Source organism: Aspergillus mulundensis, assembly GCF_003369625.1.
Source record: "Aspergillus mulundensis strain DSM 5745 chromosome Unknown scaffold_5, whole genome shotgun sequence".
Lineage (NCBI taxonomy): Eukaryota > Fungi > Ascomycota > Eurotiomycetes > Eurotiales > Aspergillaceae > Aspergillus > Aspergillus mulundensis.
Window position 1 is genome coordinate 833,046 of NW_020797893.1, and position 13,536 is coordinate 846,581.

Sequence of the window (13,536 nt, forward strand, 5' to 3'; positions counted from 1 at the left end):
ATAATGATGGTGTTTCTCTTCACTGTCCTCTTAACTCCGCACCCTTAACTCCGTACATTATCAGATGGAGACCAGCACCGCCACAGCACCTGCTGGGCCAATCAGCGTCTGGCCAGCCACAGAGAATCACCAGCAGCGTGAATCCCAGTCTCACTTTCAGTTCCGTTTCCGCTCGGATTAATTAAGGTACAGCCCGTTTTCTTGTCAATGGACAGCGGCCTTAACACCTCCGCGTCTTGCTCGCTGTCATCTCTTGTCTACCTCTTAGGGCATCCTCACCTCACATTACAGTCACAGTAGCGCGTTATTGGCGCCTATTCCGACCAGCCCGAGCCATATCGTCGCTTTGCCGCTCCTCAAGACAACACTGATGGATCGTTCACTGATCCTGTCGCCCGCAGACTTCCAGCCAGCCATCTGACGGGCGAAGCGACTAGTGGGGTGATATAGGCGGACCAATACTCTGCCTATGAGCATGGCGCTCATTTTTCAGAATGCGTGGCAGTCAGTACCCTTCCCTTGCGCTGAGTGAAACTTGACAGGTGAGCACATGAGACTGAAGCTGGAATATCTCAGGTCTGCGCTCGACGTTGAAAAGGCGCTGTTGAACCTCCTCACCGAAAAAGAGCCCACGTTTGCAGATATATCCCACAACATATCGGAGTTAGTTCCATTCACACGCCCTGTCCACTGTTACGCGCAGCTGACCTGACACCTCCGTTCGCAGGCTCCGCAGCGCTTGCCAAAATGCCATCCTCCTGGACTTTGAGACCTCCCGCTCCGTCGAAGTTGAAGGTCGCCTCTGGGAGGCGCATCTCAAGATCAACACCCGCTTCCGAAAGTTGCTCTCCCGCGTGAGTTACTCCATAATATTCCGCTCGCCATGCGCTAATGTCAGCCGTGCGAGACCTAGATTCGGGAAGATAAGGATAACGGGAAGAAAAAGAAACCGGTGGAGCGGAGAAAGCTTGAGAAGCACTACTTGGAATTCATCAAATCAAGCCAGCGATTCTATCGCGGCTACATCCAACAATTGGCGTCCCACTTTGGCGGCATCTCGGAGTTGGAGAAGGTTGCGCGGAAGTTCAGCTTTGACAGTAAGCACTCGACTACTCCTAGGGCTGCCCCCGCAGCTTCCTGTTCTAACCACCAAATTAGATCTCTCCGCAGAGCCTCCCGTCTATCCTTCCGAAATCCTACGCAATTACATCCTTCAATCATGCCATGCAACTCTTATTCGTCTTGGTGATCTCTCCCGTTACCGCGAAACCGAGTTGGTTACCAAAGAACGCAACTGGGGCCCCGCAATCGGCTACTATGATCTAGCCACTGTGATCTACCCAGCTTCCGGAGCATCGCACAATCAGTTGGCTGTTATTGCACTTGCTGATGCTAACCATTTAAAGGCCACCTACCATCTCTATAGGGCACTTTCGGCCCAAGAACCCCATCCAGGTGCCAGGGGCAATCTTGAGATCGAGTTCAGAAAGGTCAGGGGATTATGGGCAAAACAGCAGCTGATTCCGCGTGGCGATGCTGGCATTCCGGGCAAAGCATTAGCCCCTCTATTTGTCTATCTTCATGCACAGTGTTACAAAGGCATTGATTTTACGGAACATGATGAACTCGAAAGTGAAGTTCTAAATCAGCTGGCAGTGGATCTCAAAGAACGTTCCTTGGAGGGAACTCTGCAAAAGTTCTGTTTGATCAACATCGCAGCGGAGGATGCCTCCCGGAATCGGTCGAATGGTAAGTTTCCGGACATCTTCTGGGATATATTGCACTAACCTAAATGGCAGAGAATTCAGGGACAAACGCTCACCTGTTCTTCCAACGTATTAACGTCAAAACATACTTCACACTCCTGCAGATTCTCTTAGCTGAGGTTGAGCGGTTCGCTGTTGAGGATTCAGGCAGTAATAATAAAGAGAAAGTTGGGGCTGACAAAGTCACCGTTGTTGCCCGGCGGATCTTGCCAGCCCTCCGCAACTATAGCGCTTGGCTATTGACAGTCAGCAGCCACTTGGTCGCCTACAAGGAGAAAGATACCCCTCTTGCAGTCCAACTCGCAGAGTTTTGGAAGATCTATGCCAACACGCTTACTCTACTCGCGTCCACTTTTGACGTGGTACATCTCCCAGAGGTGGAATATCTCCTTGAAGAAGACGAAGAGACCTTGTGTTTCGTGCCGCTTAGCGAAGGTGTTACGCGTCGGTACTTGGATGCACAGGGACAGCAGAAACCTTCAATGAATGATCCAGGCGTTGAGAGAAACCACCCTAACATTGAGATGCTCTACCGCATCCGGGAATTTGTCATTGACGGCTTGGATTTAGTTGTGGGCAATGTACGGAACAGTTCCTGAGTTTTTGGGCTTCTACTAACTTTTTCAGAAAATCCCTATTGCTCTTGTTGACGACGAAGACAAGAAGACGTTTATCTACAAGGAAGATGGTCTTCCGTCTCAATTCTTCGCTAGTCCCTCCGGTCATCACCACTCGCTCTCCACCGCAAGCATTGAACGAGAGGATATCCAGCAGGTTAGACAAGAAGCGAACTTCCAAACAGATACCAGAAGCACCTTTGGGGGCTCTCAATCTGCGTCTGTTTCTATGTCTGCTGCTATGAATGGGATCGTTGAGGGAGTTGAGCGCTTGGTTGAATCTGACACTTACGAGAATGCCCCAGTCGTCCCTAATCGCTCATTCGACCCGGTCGCGAACGCCACGCCGATAAATGACAATGTCCCTACTCGTCAGACGCCTCTTGCTCCACCTGGGCTTGGCCCCCCTTTGGCTAGCTATTCTGCCGCTTTGCCTCGTGTGTCATCGTCCCAATCGTTTACGCCACAGGCTGCGATCCCCGGACTTCCTACTATTTGGAGCACTGGTGCTTTCTCTCCAGAATTTCGCGATGTTTCTCCACGCACTCCGCCTGGTCTTGGAATACAGAATCCTCAGGGATCAATGGTTACCAGAAACACCAGCAGTCCGGGTCTTGGATACGCGCGTCAAGATACCGTTAAAGGCGACTCGATACCCCGTCAGAGTCTTTTTGCGCAAGGACAGCCCGAGAGTAATTCGCTCAACGGAAATGTTCCCATATCCCCATTCCTAGCTCCGTCGATATATCACCAACGCTTCTCTAGCTCCTCTTGGGATCCATATGGCATAGCCGCGCCCGCGAGTCCCTTTTTACAACAGGCATATCCTCGCTCTGCAGGCTTCGGACCTGCCAATCAGCCAATGTCAAGTGGATTTGATAACACGTCGTGGGCTAACAATGCTTTCATTGATAATACCATTTCATCGGGATACGTCTCAAGTCCAGGCCTCGACGGTGCTCGGAGAGCGCCCTCGGCTCCGTTTGGCGCTATTGGTCAATCCCCTCGTCTCGGACACGGTGGCTGAAGTGCTTTGACATTTTAAAAGAGTGTTTCGAGAACCACACTTTTCTAAGCGCCTCGTCACGGGTATGATATCTTCTCTTTCTCCAGATAAGAAAGGATGCAGAAGGTAACGTCGTGGGAAACGGGCATAACCGGTGAAGTTTGCTGCAACCGACAGGCTTTTCCATTTATAGGGAGGGGAACTGCACGAGTACTGACAGTTGTGCTATGGTGTATCTTTATGGTTCCCGTCATTGCCGGTCCGTAACCTAGCAGCCCAGCTGTCTCGAGCTTACAGCCCGTTTTGCCCAAGCTACCGTGCGTTGTTGCTGCTACATATGCGGATTGGGATGTCCTAGTTGAAGTGAAGTCAGCGAGGTTTTTATGCGTTCTGATTCCCTAGTTCAATGCTTTTTATGTGTTGAACTTGGGCTTCAACGTGGAGGGGTTTACGGAGTATCTAAGCCGATTTCGGAGAACCTCGATCAATATGTTCCATTATCTCTTGCTCTTGCAGCTAGCTTACTGCAGTTAAATTGCCAGCAAATACCAATGATCAGATCTTCCGAAGCTCGTTCAATCGTAAATTTTCGTATGAGATTATAATAATGAACTTGCCATATAGTGTTGAAGATATGTATCATGAATATAGACTGAGGAAGCAAAAAAGATTATGTCAAAGTCCATCATTAATTCGTTGTTGAGAACGCCTTTTCCTGCAATTCCTGTCTATCATGTTTTCGTCGAGGTAGTGTAAGAATGTAATAGTAGCGCCTTTCCCACTTGACAGCAAATGCAAGGGGAATAAGTAGAGCCAAGTCTAAGACGTTAGGTCGAAGGCAACGTGGGTATAGAAGGTTGAATCCTAGATGACAAAACAAAGTTGAGAGTTTTTATTGCCAAATGGCGGGCGTGCTATGCGTCAGAGGCCTTTCTATGAGCGCTCAGGAGTGTAGGTTTGCTTGGGGAAGGGGAAGCTGTGGTTTTGTTAGCAGAGTGCTACTCCTTTTTCACAAGTGAAAAATGGAAAAAAGAACTTACGATGGTCCCAATTCTTGGATGCTAAGCTTGGCGAGCCACTGGCCGAGATCAATGCTCTCTTCAAGGGACTTGCCCTGCACCACTCCGGCGACGAAACCACCGGCGAAAGCGTCGCTACAGGATTGTTAGTCAAGAAACATCTTTGGTGTAGGCAGTTCGATTTCTTACCCAGCACCGTTAGTGTCGTTGATGGCGTCCTTGGAGATCTCGTGAACGGGGAACTCCTTGACTTCAACCTCACCGCTGGAGGTAACGGTGGCAGTGACGGTGGGAAGAGTACCCTGGGTCACCACGGCAACTCTGGGGCGGTTGGTGTTCTTCTTAGGGAGCTGGGCCAGCTTCTTGGCGATCTCGATAATGTCGGTGGTGCCCCATTCGTGGCTCTCAGCGTAAGCAACGGCCTCGGTCTCGTTGCAGAAGGTGTAGTCGGTGTAGGGGAGGACACTGTCGAGCTGGTCCTTGAAGAACTGGGGAATGAAAGGAGCTGAAAGAGAAAGCATGAAGACCTAGTCGGTCAGACTCCGATTAGTGAAGCTCTAAGCCGATGTAGATAAACCGGTCCTCTCATACCTTGTTCTTAGCAGCAGCCTCCTCACCTAGCGCCTGAATGGCGGGAACAGAGACTGTAAGGTGGTAACCACCAACATAGTAGAACTGAGCCTTCTCGACGAGAGACCAAATGTGAGGCTGCTTGAGATGGTCGACCTTGTACTCGTTGGCAGCAGCAAGGTGAGTGCACATGCTGCGGTTGTGGCCGGTGATGATGACACCGCACTTGCCAGTGGGCTGAGCATCGTCGACGCGGTACTCGGTGTGAACACCAGCCTTGGTGCAGGCCTCCTTCAGGATGTCGGCGTACTTGTCCTTGCCGACACAGCCGATGTACAGAGTCGAGTTCTCAGGAAGGATGTACTGAAAGCAGAGACGGATTAGCAATCTTACAGGTCGCACAAAGACGGCTGAGTCTAGGAATACCTGAGCGCCACGAGCGGTGTTCTGCGCAGCACCACCAGCAATCAACTTGGCCTCGCGGTCCTGGAGCAACTCCTCATAGAGACCCATGTGCTTATCCTCGGCAAGGATAGCATCGTTGGCCTTGAGTCCATACTTCTCGAGGAGAGCGGCATCACTATCGCCGTTGTTAGTTTAACCCATCTCTACATGTCAATGCCATTGAACATACCCTACAGCTTGGATATCTATAATCAAGCAGCAAGAACTCATCAGTAAAGTGTACCAGCCAAATTTGACTTCACAATGGCCTGTCAAGGGATCCATTCACGCACCTAAGAGGGGGTTCTCCAAGCAGAGGAGAGGGTAGCCTTGGGGAGCAGCCATGATTGTTGATTATCTGTGCTGGTAATGGGAACAGAGGGAGCTTATGGTATATAGAGGGGCGGAATAGAATGAGGAGAAAGAGAGAGAGAGAGAGAAGGTGGGGGAGCCGGTCGACCAAAAGAATTAGTACTACTCGTCACTTCGCTGAGCCCGACCGCCTAGGTGGCGGTCGGTTAGCCCCACCCATATAAAAATATTATCTTAATAAAAATTATAGATTTTGATTTAACCTATTAACTTTAAATTACCATAACTCCACCAATTTTTAAAATGGAGCTTTATTTTAAAGATAAATCTACTATTAAAAACGCCCTTGCTAAATATATGTAAAAAAAAGCGGACAATCCAAATATCTTGCTATCTAAAATTACGAAAATATGGAATGTTAATTACTAACGCCTATAAAAACGTGTTTTTAATATAGGGCCTTAATCCCAACACTAGGGTGCTGGGAGATAAATAAATAACACGCAGGAAAAGGTCTTATTAAATTTTATTAAGAAATAGGATGACCTAGGCGCTTTAATAACCCCCTAAATAATTAAAGGTATTATAAATAAGATCCTTTAAATTAGCTTTAACTGTCGTCGGTACGCGATTTATGGATTCATAATATTATTAATGTCTTCCTGAAGGCTAGCTACATTCTAATAAAGGAAAGGGGTTAGGGCGGTGCCCAACAGTAGTATTAAATACTATTAGGTGCTAACCTTAATAAGTCCCCCTTATAAAAAGGCGGACGCCCTTGTTTACTAATAAAAGGCTTAAAATAAAAAAAAAGGCTCGAGGTTCGAGCGAGAGTAAAAGTAAAAATAGTAAGAAATAAAAAAAATAAGACTTGTATTTTTAGTAAAAACAGCTTGGTAGTTTAATATTATAAAAGTAAAAGAAATATAAGCGCAATTAAAAGTAAAAACAAAGGAAACTAAGTAAAAGTGTTTAGTTTAGTTTATTTTTTAAGTTTAGGTTTATTTTAACCTTTTTAATATTAAATATAGCGCATTTATAAAAACCTCCAGGACCTAATCCTTTGTTTAGTAAGTTATATTAATAATAATATGCCTTTGGGCCTTTAGTAAAGCTTATATTTAGGCTTTTAAAAAAACTTGCACGGCCTTATAAATAACAGGGTATTTTTTTTTTAGTGCGTTTAATACTATATTATAACTAATTAATAATAAATTAAGGTTGCTAGCTAAAGCACGGGCTAAGAATAATAGGGTTTTAAGTAATATTTACTAGAGTAAAAATAATAAAGTTAAATAAATAGTAAAGGTTTTATTACTAACAAAAGTAAAACTGGTATTTATACTTTCTTGGCGGGAGAGATATTAAGTAGAAGCATTTACTATTATAGGGCTAGCAGGGTTTTTAGTTAGCTTTAATAGCCTACTAGTAATGGGGTTTAAAGTTTTAAAAAATACTTAAAAAATTACTAGTTTGTTAGCTTGTTTTTTGCTTGCAGTGGGAGTGGGCTTGTTAAATTTAGTAAAAATAAGATTAAGTGCTTTTTTAAGTTTTTACTTTTTTTTTTAGGTTATTAATAATATTATTATTAGGATAGCAGGAGGGATTAATATATTTTTTTACTAATTTATAGGCTAATTTTGCACGGGTAATTGCGGTTTATTAAATTATTATAAGTAGAAACTTAGGCTTTGCTGTAAACCTAAGTTAAATATACTAGCTGGGTTATATAAAGGGCTAATAGCTTTATTTTAAGAGGCAAAAGGATTTAACGCGGGCGCTTAAGGGGCGAAAAAATTTAATATAGGCGCTTAAGGGGCAAAAGCATTTAATATAGGTGCCTAAGGGGTAAAAAAATTTAATAATTTTTAATTACTGGTGAACGTCGCGGCTATAGGGGGCTTAACTTAATTATTAGTTAAAAAACCTTGGGCAGCATTCTTTTATATATTTTTTTACTTATTAGTAAACAGGCTTTAGGCTGCTATGTTTTAAATATTTTTAGCACTAGAAATAGGCTTATCTGGCACTATTTTTACTTTTAAAGAACTTTGTTAATTTACAGCTTTGCATAAATTTTTCTAAGATATTAATAACCTCTTTTTTCTTTAAAAGCGGTTAAGGCGGCCTGGCGTTTTTACTTTTAAGTTATTTATTTTAAATGCTTAAAAACAAGAGTTATTTACCTTAAATATTTAAAAGCCGTTAGGCTAACTATTATTATTATTTATAGTGTTTTTATTTTTAAAGTTATTATTAAAAATAAAGTTATTTTTTAAGTTTTCCGCGTCGGCGTTATTCTTAGACTTTATTATAGTTAGCTTAGACTTGTTAATTAATTTTAACTCTAAATCCTTATTTATGCGTAATATTAAGGCGCCTTTAATAATTAGTCTTAATTTTTAATACTTTTTTATTTTCCTAGTTTTTATTACCGGGAGGTCCTAGTTTACTATAGCTTAAAGTTAATAAGTTTTTATTCCTGCTATGTTAAGGCCCTTAAGTACTAGTAAAAGGTTTATTTTTAATAATAAATTTAAAAGATTTTAATTTACTATTTAATAAAAGCTGTAAGTAATAAAATTATTAAAAAATAATAAATATAAATAGCTCCCTCCTGCTACCTAAGTAAACTTATTATAATTTATTTTTTTTATTATTTATATTACTAGGCCTCTCCCTGGGGGAATAATATAAATAAAAATATTTAAAATATAATAACTTATAATAATAATTAAAAATAATAATTAAGTATTATTTATTTTAATAATCTTAATAGGGTGCAGTCTTAGCCTAGTAATAAAGTTAAATATAAAATTTAAGTTTAATATACCTAGTAAAACTATATTTTTTAATTTTTATATTTTAATAAATACTAGGTTTCCATTATATAAAACTATTTATTTATAATATATAAAAAACTAGTACTCCCCGTGCGCGTAAATTTATATAATTAGGTTAATAAGCACTTTTTTTACCTTAAAATCCCTATTAAAATTAAAATTATATAAGTATTTCTTGTGCCTGGATAACCTATTTATTATATAAATAATAAAAAATACTTTAAGGTTTAAAACTCGCGTTCCCTTTGGAGGGAAACTATAAATTTTAGGATTTTTAATTTATTTATTTAGCATAATTATAAGTTTTCTCCCTACTTTTAGATTATTTAAATTTATTTTCCTATTAACTACCCACGTCCACGGGCGGTTGTAGCTATTATTATTATATATTTAATATATTAAAAAATAATTATAATAATTATATTACTTTTAGTAATAGTTTACGCAGCTTTTTTTATTTTTTTCCTATTTTTTATTTTTTTTATTAATAATATTAGCGTAATCCTACTTTTAAATTACTTTAAGTTTTTTTATTACTAGTGCAAGTAAAAAAAAAGCTTATTTAATAAAGGTAATAAGTTATGTTGCTTACTAAAGTAAGGCTTGGGAGGCTTTATTTAAAAAAGACATAAGCTAATAAAAAAAAATAAAAATAACAAGAAGTAAAAATTAAAAGGTTTTATTTGGGAGAGACGTGAGCTAATAGTTTTAAATATTAAAATAAGGGGAGTAAAAAAAGATCTTGCTTGGTTGGTTACTTGCTAAAATAAAAAAAGGAAAAAAAATCTTAGTTAGTAAGATAAGCTAACTTGCTTGTTTACTTACTAAAATAAAAAAAAAAGATTTTAGCTAGGCCTTGCTTAAAGAAGGCTTGGTTAAAAAAAAAACGCCTGTTTTTAAAAATTACTTAAAAAATAAAGATTTACTTGCTGAATTGCTTGCTAGAATAAAAAAATAAGAATAAATTAAATAATAAAATAGGTAACAACTGCTTGCTATAAGGGTAGGCAGCGTTTGCTTAAAAGGAAGGTGTGTTATAATTATTACTCACGAAAATAAGGAAAACAAAAAAGAAAAAAAAAAAGATAGATGGATAACATAGGAAACACAGCTAGTAAAATTGCTATTAGTAAAAAACAGGAATATAAAAGGCGTAAAAAAAAAACATAGTATTAGGATAAGGCATAAGAAATTAAGTAAATTAATAATAAAGATAATTATATAACATAAAAATAAACATAATAAATATTAAAATAAACACCATAAACTACTCTAGGTAAGTTTTATTATATTTTTTTACTAAGTTTTCCGCGCCTTTAAGCTTAGATTTTAATAACCACTAGTTATTTTTTATTTTATAACTTATTTAGTAAACTAGGTACTTTATTACTAGTGTTTATTTACGCCTGGTATATACTATTTTCCTGCTAATAATCCTTTTAATTTTATAGTAATTTTTATTAGTTAAAAAGCCTTTATTAACTATTACGCCTGGCTTTATTAGCTATTAACTAAAAAAGTCCTTTTAAAAAGGTTTAAGTATTTATATTAAGATAACGGGGTGGATTTACTATTTTTTAAGGAAATTTAACTTATAAGCTAATTAACCTACTTAGTATATAATATAAAAAGGACCAGCAAACTACTAGCTAAGTTTTTTTAATATTTACTTATTTATAAAAATATTATATTTTTTATAAAAATATAATAGTATTTTGTTATTTATAATAAAAAATATTAGCTAATATTTATAATTATAATATTTTTTTATTTAAACTACTATAAATAATAAAGCTTTATAAGTATCTTACCATATTATAAAAAAGTAATTACCAAGTTATTTTAATAGGTTTTATCCCTAATAAAGTGGGCGGCTATACAGTAATTTATAGGGGCTATAACTAGTAAAGGATTTTTTTAAACTATTTAACACGGCCTGTATTAAGGGCAGGAGGGATTTTTATATGGTTTATAACTTAGGGTGTAATACTAACTAATAATATAATATAATTTTTATTATTTAAATTATTCTTTTAAACTATTTATTAGTTTATAAATAATATGCCGTGTTATATAATTATTAAATACTAAGGGCTTTAAAAATTACACACCAAAGGTTTAAAATAAACTTTAAATCTTAATTTAAGATAATTTTTTATAAAATACCCTAGTTTTTTAATTATATAAATTAAATAAAAATTATATTTTAATTTTTAGCTTTTTACCAAGAGCAACCCGGGATTAAGCTAATTTATTTTAAAAACTTATTAACTAGGACTAGGATTTAATTATATTTTTTATTAATTATTAATAAATTAATTATAAAGTCCATAGTTAATATCTTATAAAAAGCGTTAAATATAGTAATAGGATTTAGAAATCTATAAAACTTATAATAAAAAATAATTAATAATTTATAAGGGCACGCCGCGATATACTTTTATAATTTTATTATTTTTTTATATATAGTTAAACCACGTAGTTTAAACAGGCAAGTATTTAAACTAGTATATTCTTATTAATTATAAATAATTATAAAAATATTTTTAAGTAGTCCTTGTAGGATTACTAACCAAAGCTCTTTATTATTTTTTTATAGGTAAAAAAGCTTTTTAATAATTTTATAAAAAATAAAATAAAAGGTATTATTTTTTTTTTTACCCTAGCTAAAATATTAATAATAACTGCGCAGCGCGAGTTATTTTTATACTTTTAGTAAATTTTACGCATAAAGTTAGGATTAACATAAACCTTTAAGTATCCTAGTTAAACTAAAATAATATTTAAAAATAAATATTTTATTAGCGTGTTTAGGTTAAGATCCCTTGTTATTACCTTTATATTATTTTTTAATAGTTTAAAAAGGGCGTTAGTAATAAGGTTTATTTTTCTAGGCTGGTAATATATAAGTAAATTAAATTACTATAAATACTATAAGGCATGGACCAGGCGGAGGTTTAAACCTTTAGTAGCTTATAATTAAAAAAATATTTTCTTAAATAGCTTGGCTGTTGCGGAGTGGTTTAAATAAATAATTATTAGTAAAAAATATAAAGTAGCCTTAATTAGGTAATAAGTTTTTCTTACCACTTAGACTAAATAAGAGGTCTTAATTTTTATTAGCTAGTAATTATACTTTGCAAATATTAAACCCCTACTAAGAAATAGAACTAGCTTAATAGTTAACCTAGGCAGGGGCTTGGAAGGGTTTATGTGTTTAAAAAAGTTTTTTATATAATATATTATTGTTTTATGTCCGTTTACTATAGCATTTAAATTAATATAAAATTACCTGGATAAATTATAATATATAAAAAATTTAAAATAGGTAAACTTAGCCTAAAGTTTTTAATAAGCCTTAATTTTCTAGAATATTAGTTTAAAAACTAAAGTCTTTGCTGCTTATTATTTTTAAGGGTGCCCTATTAATAGGAAACCTTTTAAAAAGCGCACCTTACGTTCCTATAAGGGCGCGATTATAAAAATATATTAGGGAATATAGTAATATAAGTATTTAGTTATACTAAGATATATTTTTAATTAATAAAAAGTATTAAAAAATTAAAAATACTATATAGCTATAATTTTTTTTTTATTTATTATAAGTTCTAAAGTATTTACATGCTGCCTAAGCAACTAAATACTTAAATAAGCAAGAAAACTTTTCTTTAGGTCCAAACTAAGGTTTAGGTCTTGTAGTTACTAAAATACTTAGTGTAGGTAAATTAGGTATTTATCCAGTATTTTTAACGCAATAATAATATTATTTATATAGTACTAATAAAAATCCCTAAATTTAGTAAGAAATAGGTTTATTTATTATTAAATAAAAGTAACCAAGTTTATATAGCCCATGATGGCTATATTAAAATATTTTTAATTTTAGTGGCTTACTACCACCAGGCAATAATAGTAATCTTGGCATACTAGCCATTAGTAAAAACAAGCCTTAATATTAATAACTAAAATAAATTATTTATTTTTAAGCATGTTTAAGATCTTGGTTTGTTCCAGGACCGGATATAAATTAGGTTTAAAAATAATATTTAAATATTTAATATTTATTATAACGCGGCCTTTGCGCACTATCTTTTTATTTTTTATTATATTTTTTTAAATAATAAAAACAGGATAGGCGCTTGGGGTATGTTTTCTTGCCTACTTTATTTTACTATTAATATAAAGCTTATTAAATGTTTTATTTACTAAGTTTTTATTCTTTTATTTTAGTTAATAAACCTTTAGTTTTGTTATCCAGGACTCCTATTTATTAACTAATAATATATTTATTTATTAGTTTTTTAAAATAGCTATTATATTACTATTTAAAAAGTTTCCCTAAATATAATAATTTTTTATAAGGCAGGAGATTTTTTATATAACCTTTAAAGTTTTATAAATAAAAATCCCATTTTATAAAATAGTGGTTTAAAGGTTTTTAAATATTTTTAAAAAAGATAAATATAAAGGTGGCTTAGGAGGCGGTAGCTTAGTAAGCAAGTAATTTTTTAAGAATTCTTATAAAAGCTATAATTACTTATTTTCTTAAAGATTAATAGCCCGTGTAGCTAAAGTTTAGGTAGCAGGATTAATGTAAGGGCGCCCTAGCACCCAGATGTTCTCTACTAATAATAATAAAGCTTAGCAAAGTATCTTGACTAATAAGAATAAAGTATTTAAAACCTTAATAAATTTAACCAAAAAAATTACTTGGAAAACTAAATATATTATGGCCTTTAGTTTTTTTATATAAGCCTTGCCTAAAGGCCTAAGGCCTTTAAGTAATCCCCTAAGCTATCCCTATTTAAAAAGTAGGTGGTATTTAAATATTTTTGTATTCGCGCCCCCTATAATTACTTTTTAGTTATTAAGGTAATTTAGTATAAGGCGCGCCTTTATTTTACTATTTAAATAATATTTAAAACCCAAGGTCCCTAAGCTAAGGTCCCTGGTTAAAGC

At 35.6% G+C, this 13,536-nt stretch overlaps 2 protein-coding genes across 2 annotated transcripts; one reads left to right on the forward strand and one right to left on the reverse strand.

Annotated features, from left to right (window-relative positions):
* Positions 1-747: 747 nt before the first annotated feature.
* DSM5745_05625 (uncharacterized protein) lies at positions 748-3,410 on the forward strand (the record flags this gene model as incomplete). Its single annotated transcript, XM_026747641.1, has 5 exons — positions 748-854; positions 964-1,097; positions 1,159-1,749; positions 1,800-2,347; positions 2,394-3,410. 5 exons carry the CDS (start codon positions 748-750, stop codon positions 3,408-3,410), a joined length of 2,397 nt encoding a protein of 798 aa, XP_026603473.1.
* A 912-nt stretch (positions 3,411-4,322) lies between these two features.
* Positions 4,323-5,767, reverse strand: DSM5745_05626 (adenosine kinase; the record flags this gene model as incomplete). Its single annotated transcript, XM_026747642.1, has 7 exons — positions 4,323-4,365; positions 4,430-4,543; positions 4,598-4,935; positions 5,000-5,341; positions 5,405-5,558; positions 5,613-5,628; positions 5,716-5,767. 7 exons carry the CDS (start codon positions 5,765-5,767, stop codon positions 4,323-4,325), a joined length of 1,059 nt encoding a protein of 352 aa, XP_026603474.1.
* Positions 5,768-13,536: the final 7,769 nt, after the last annotated feature.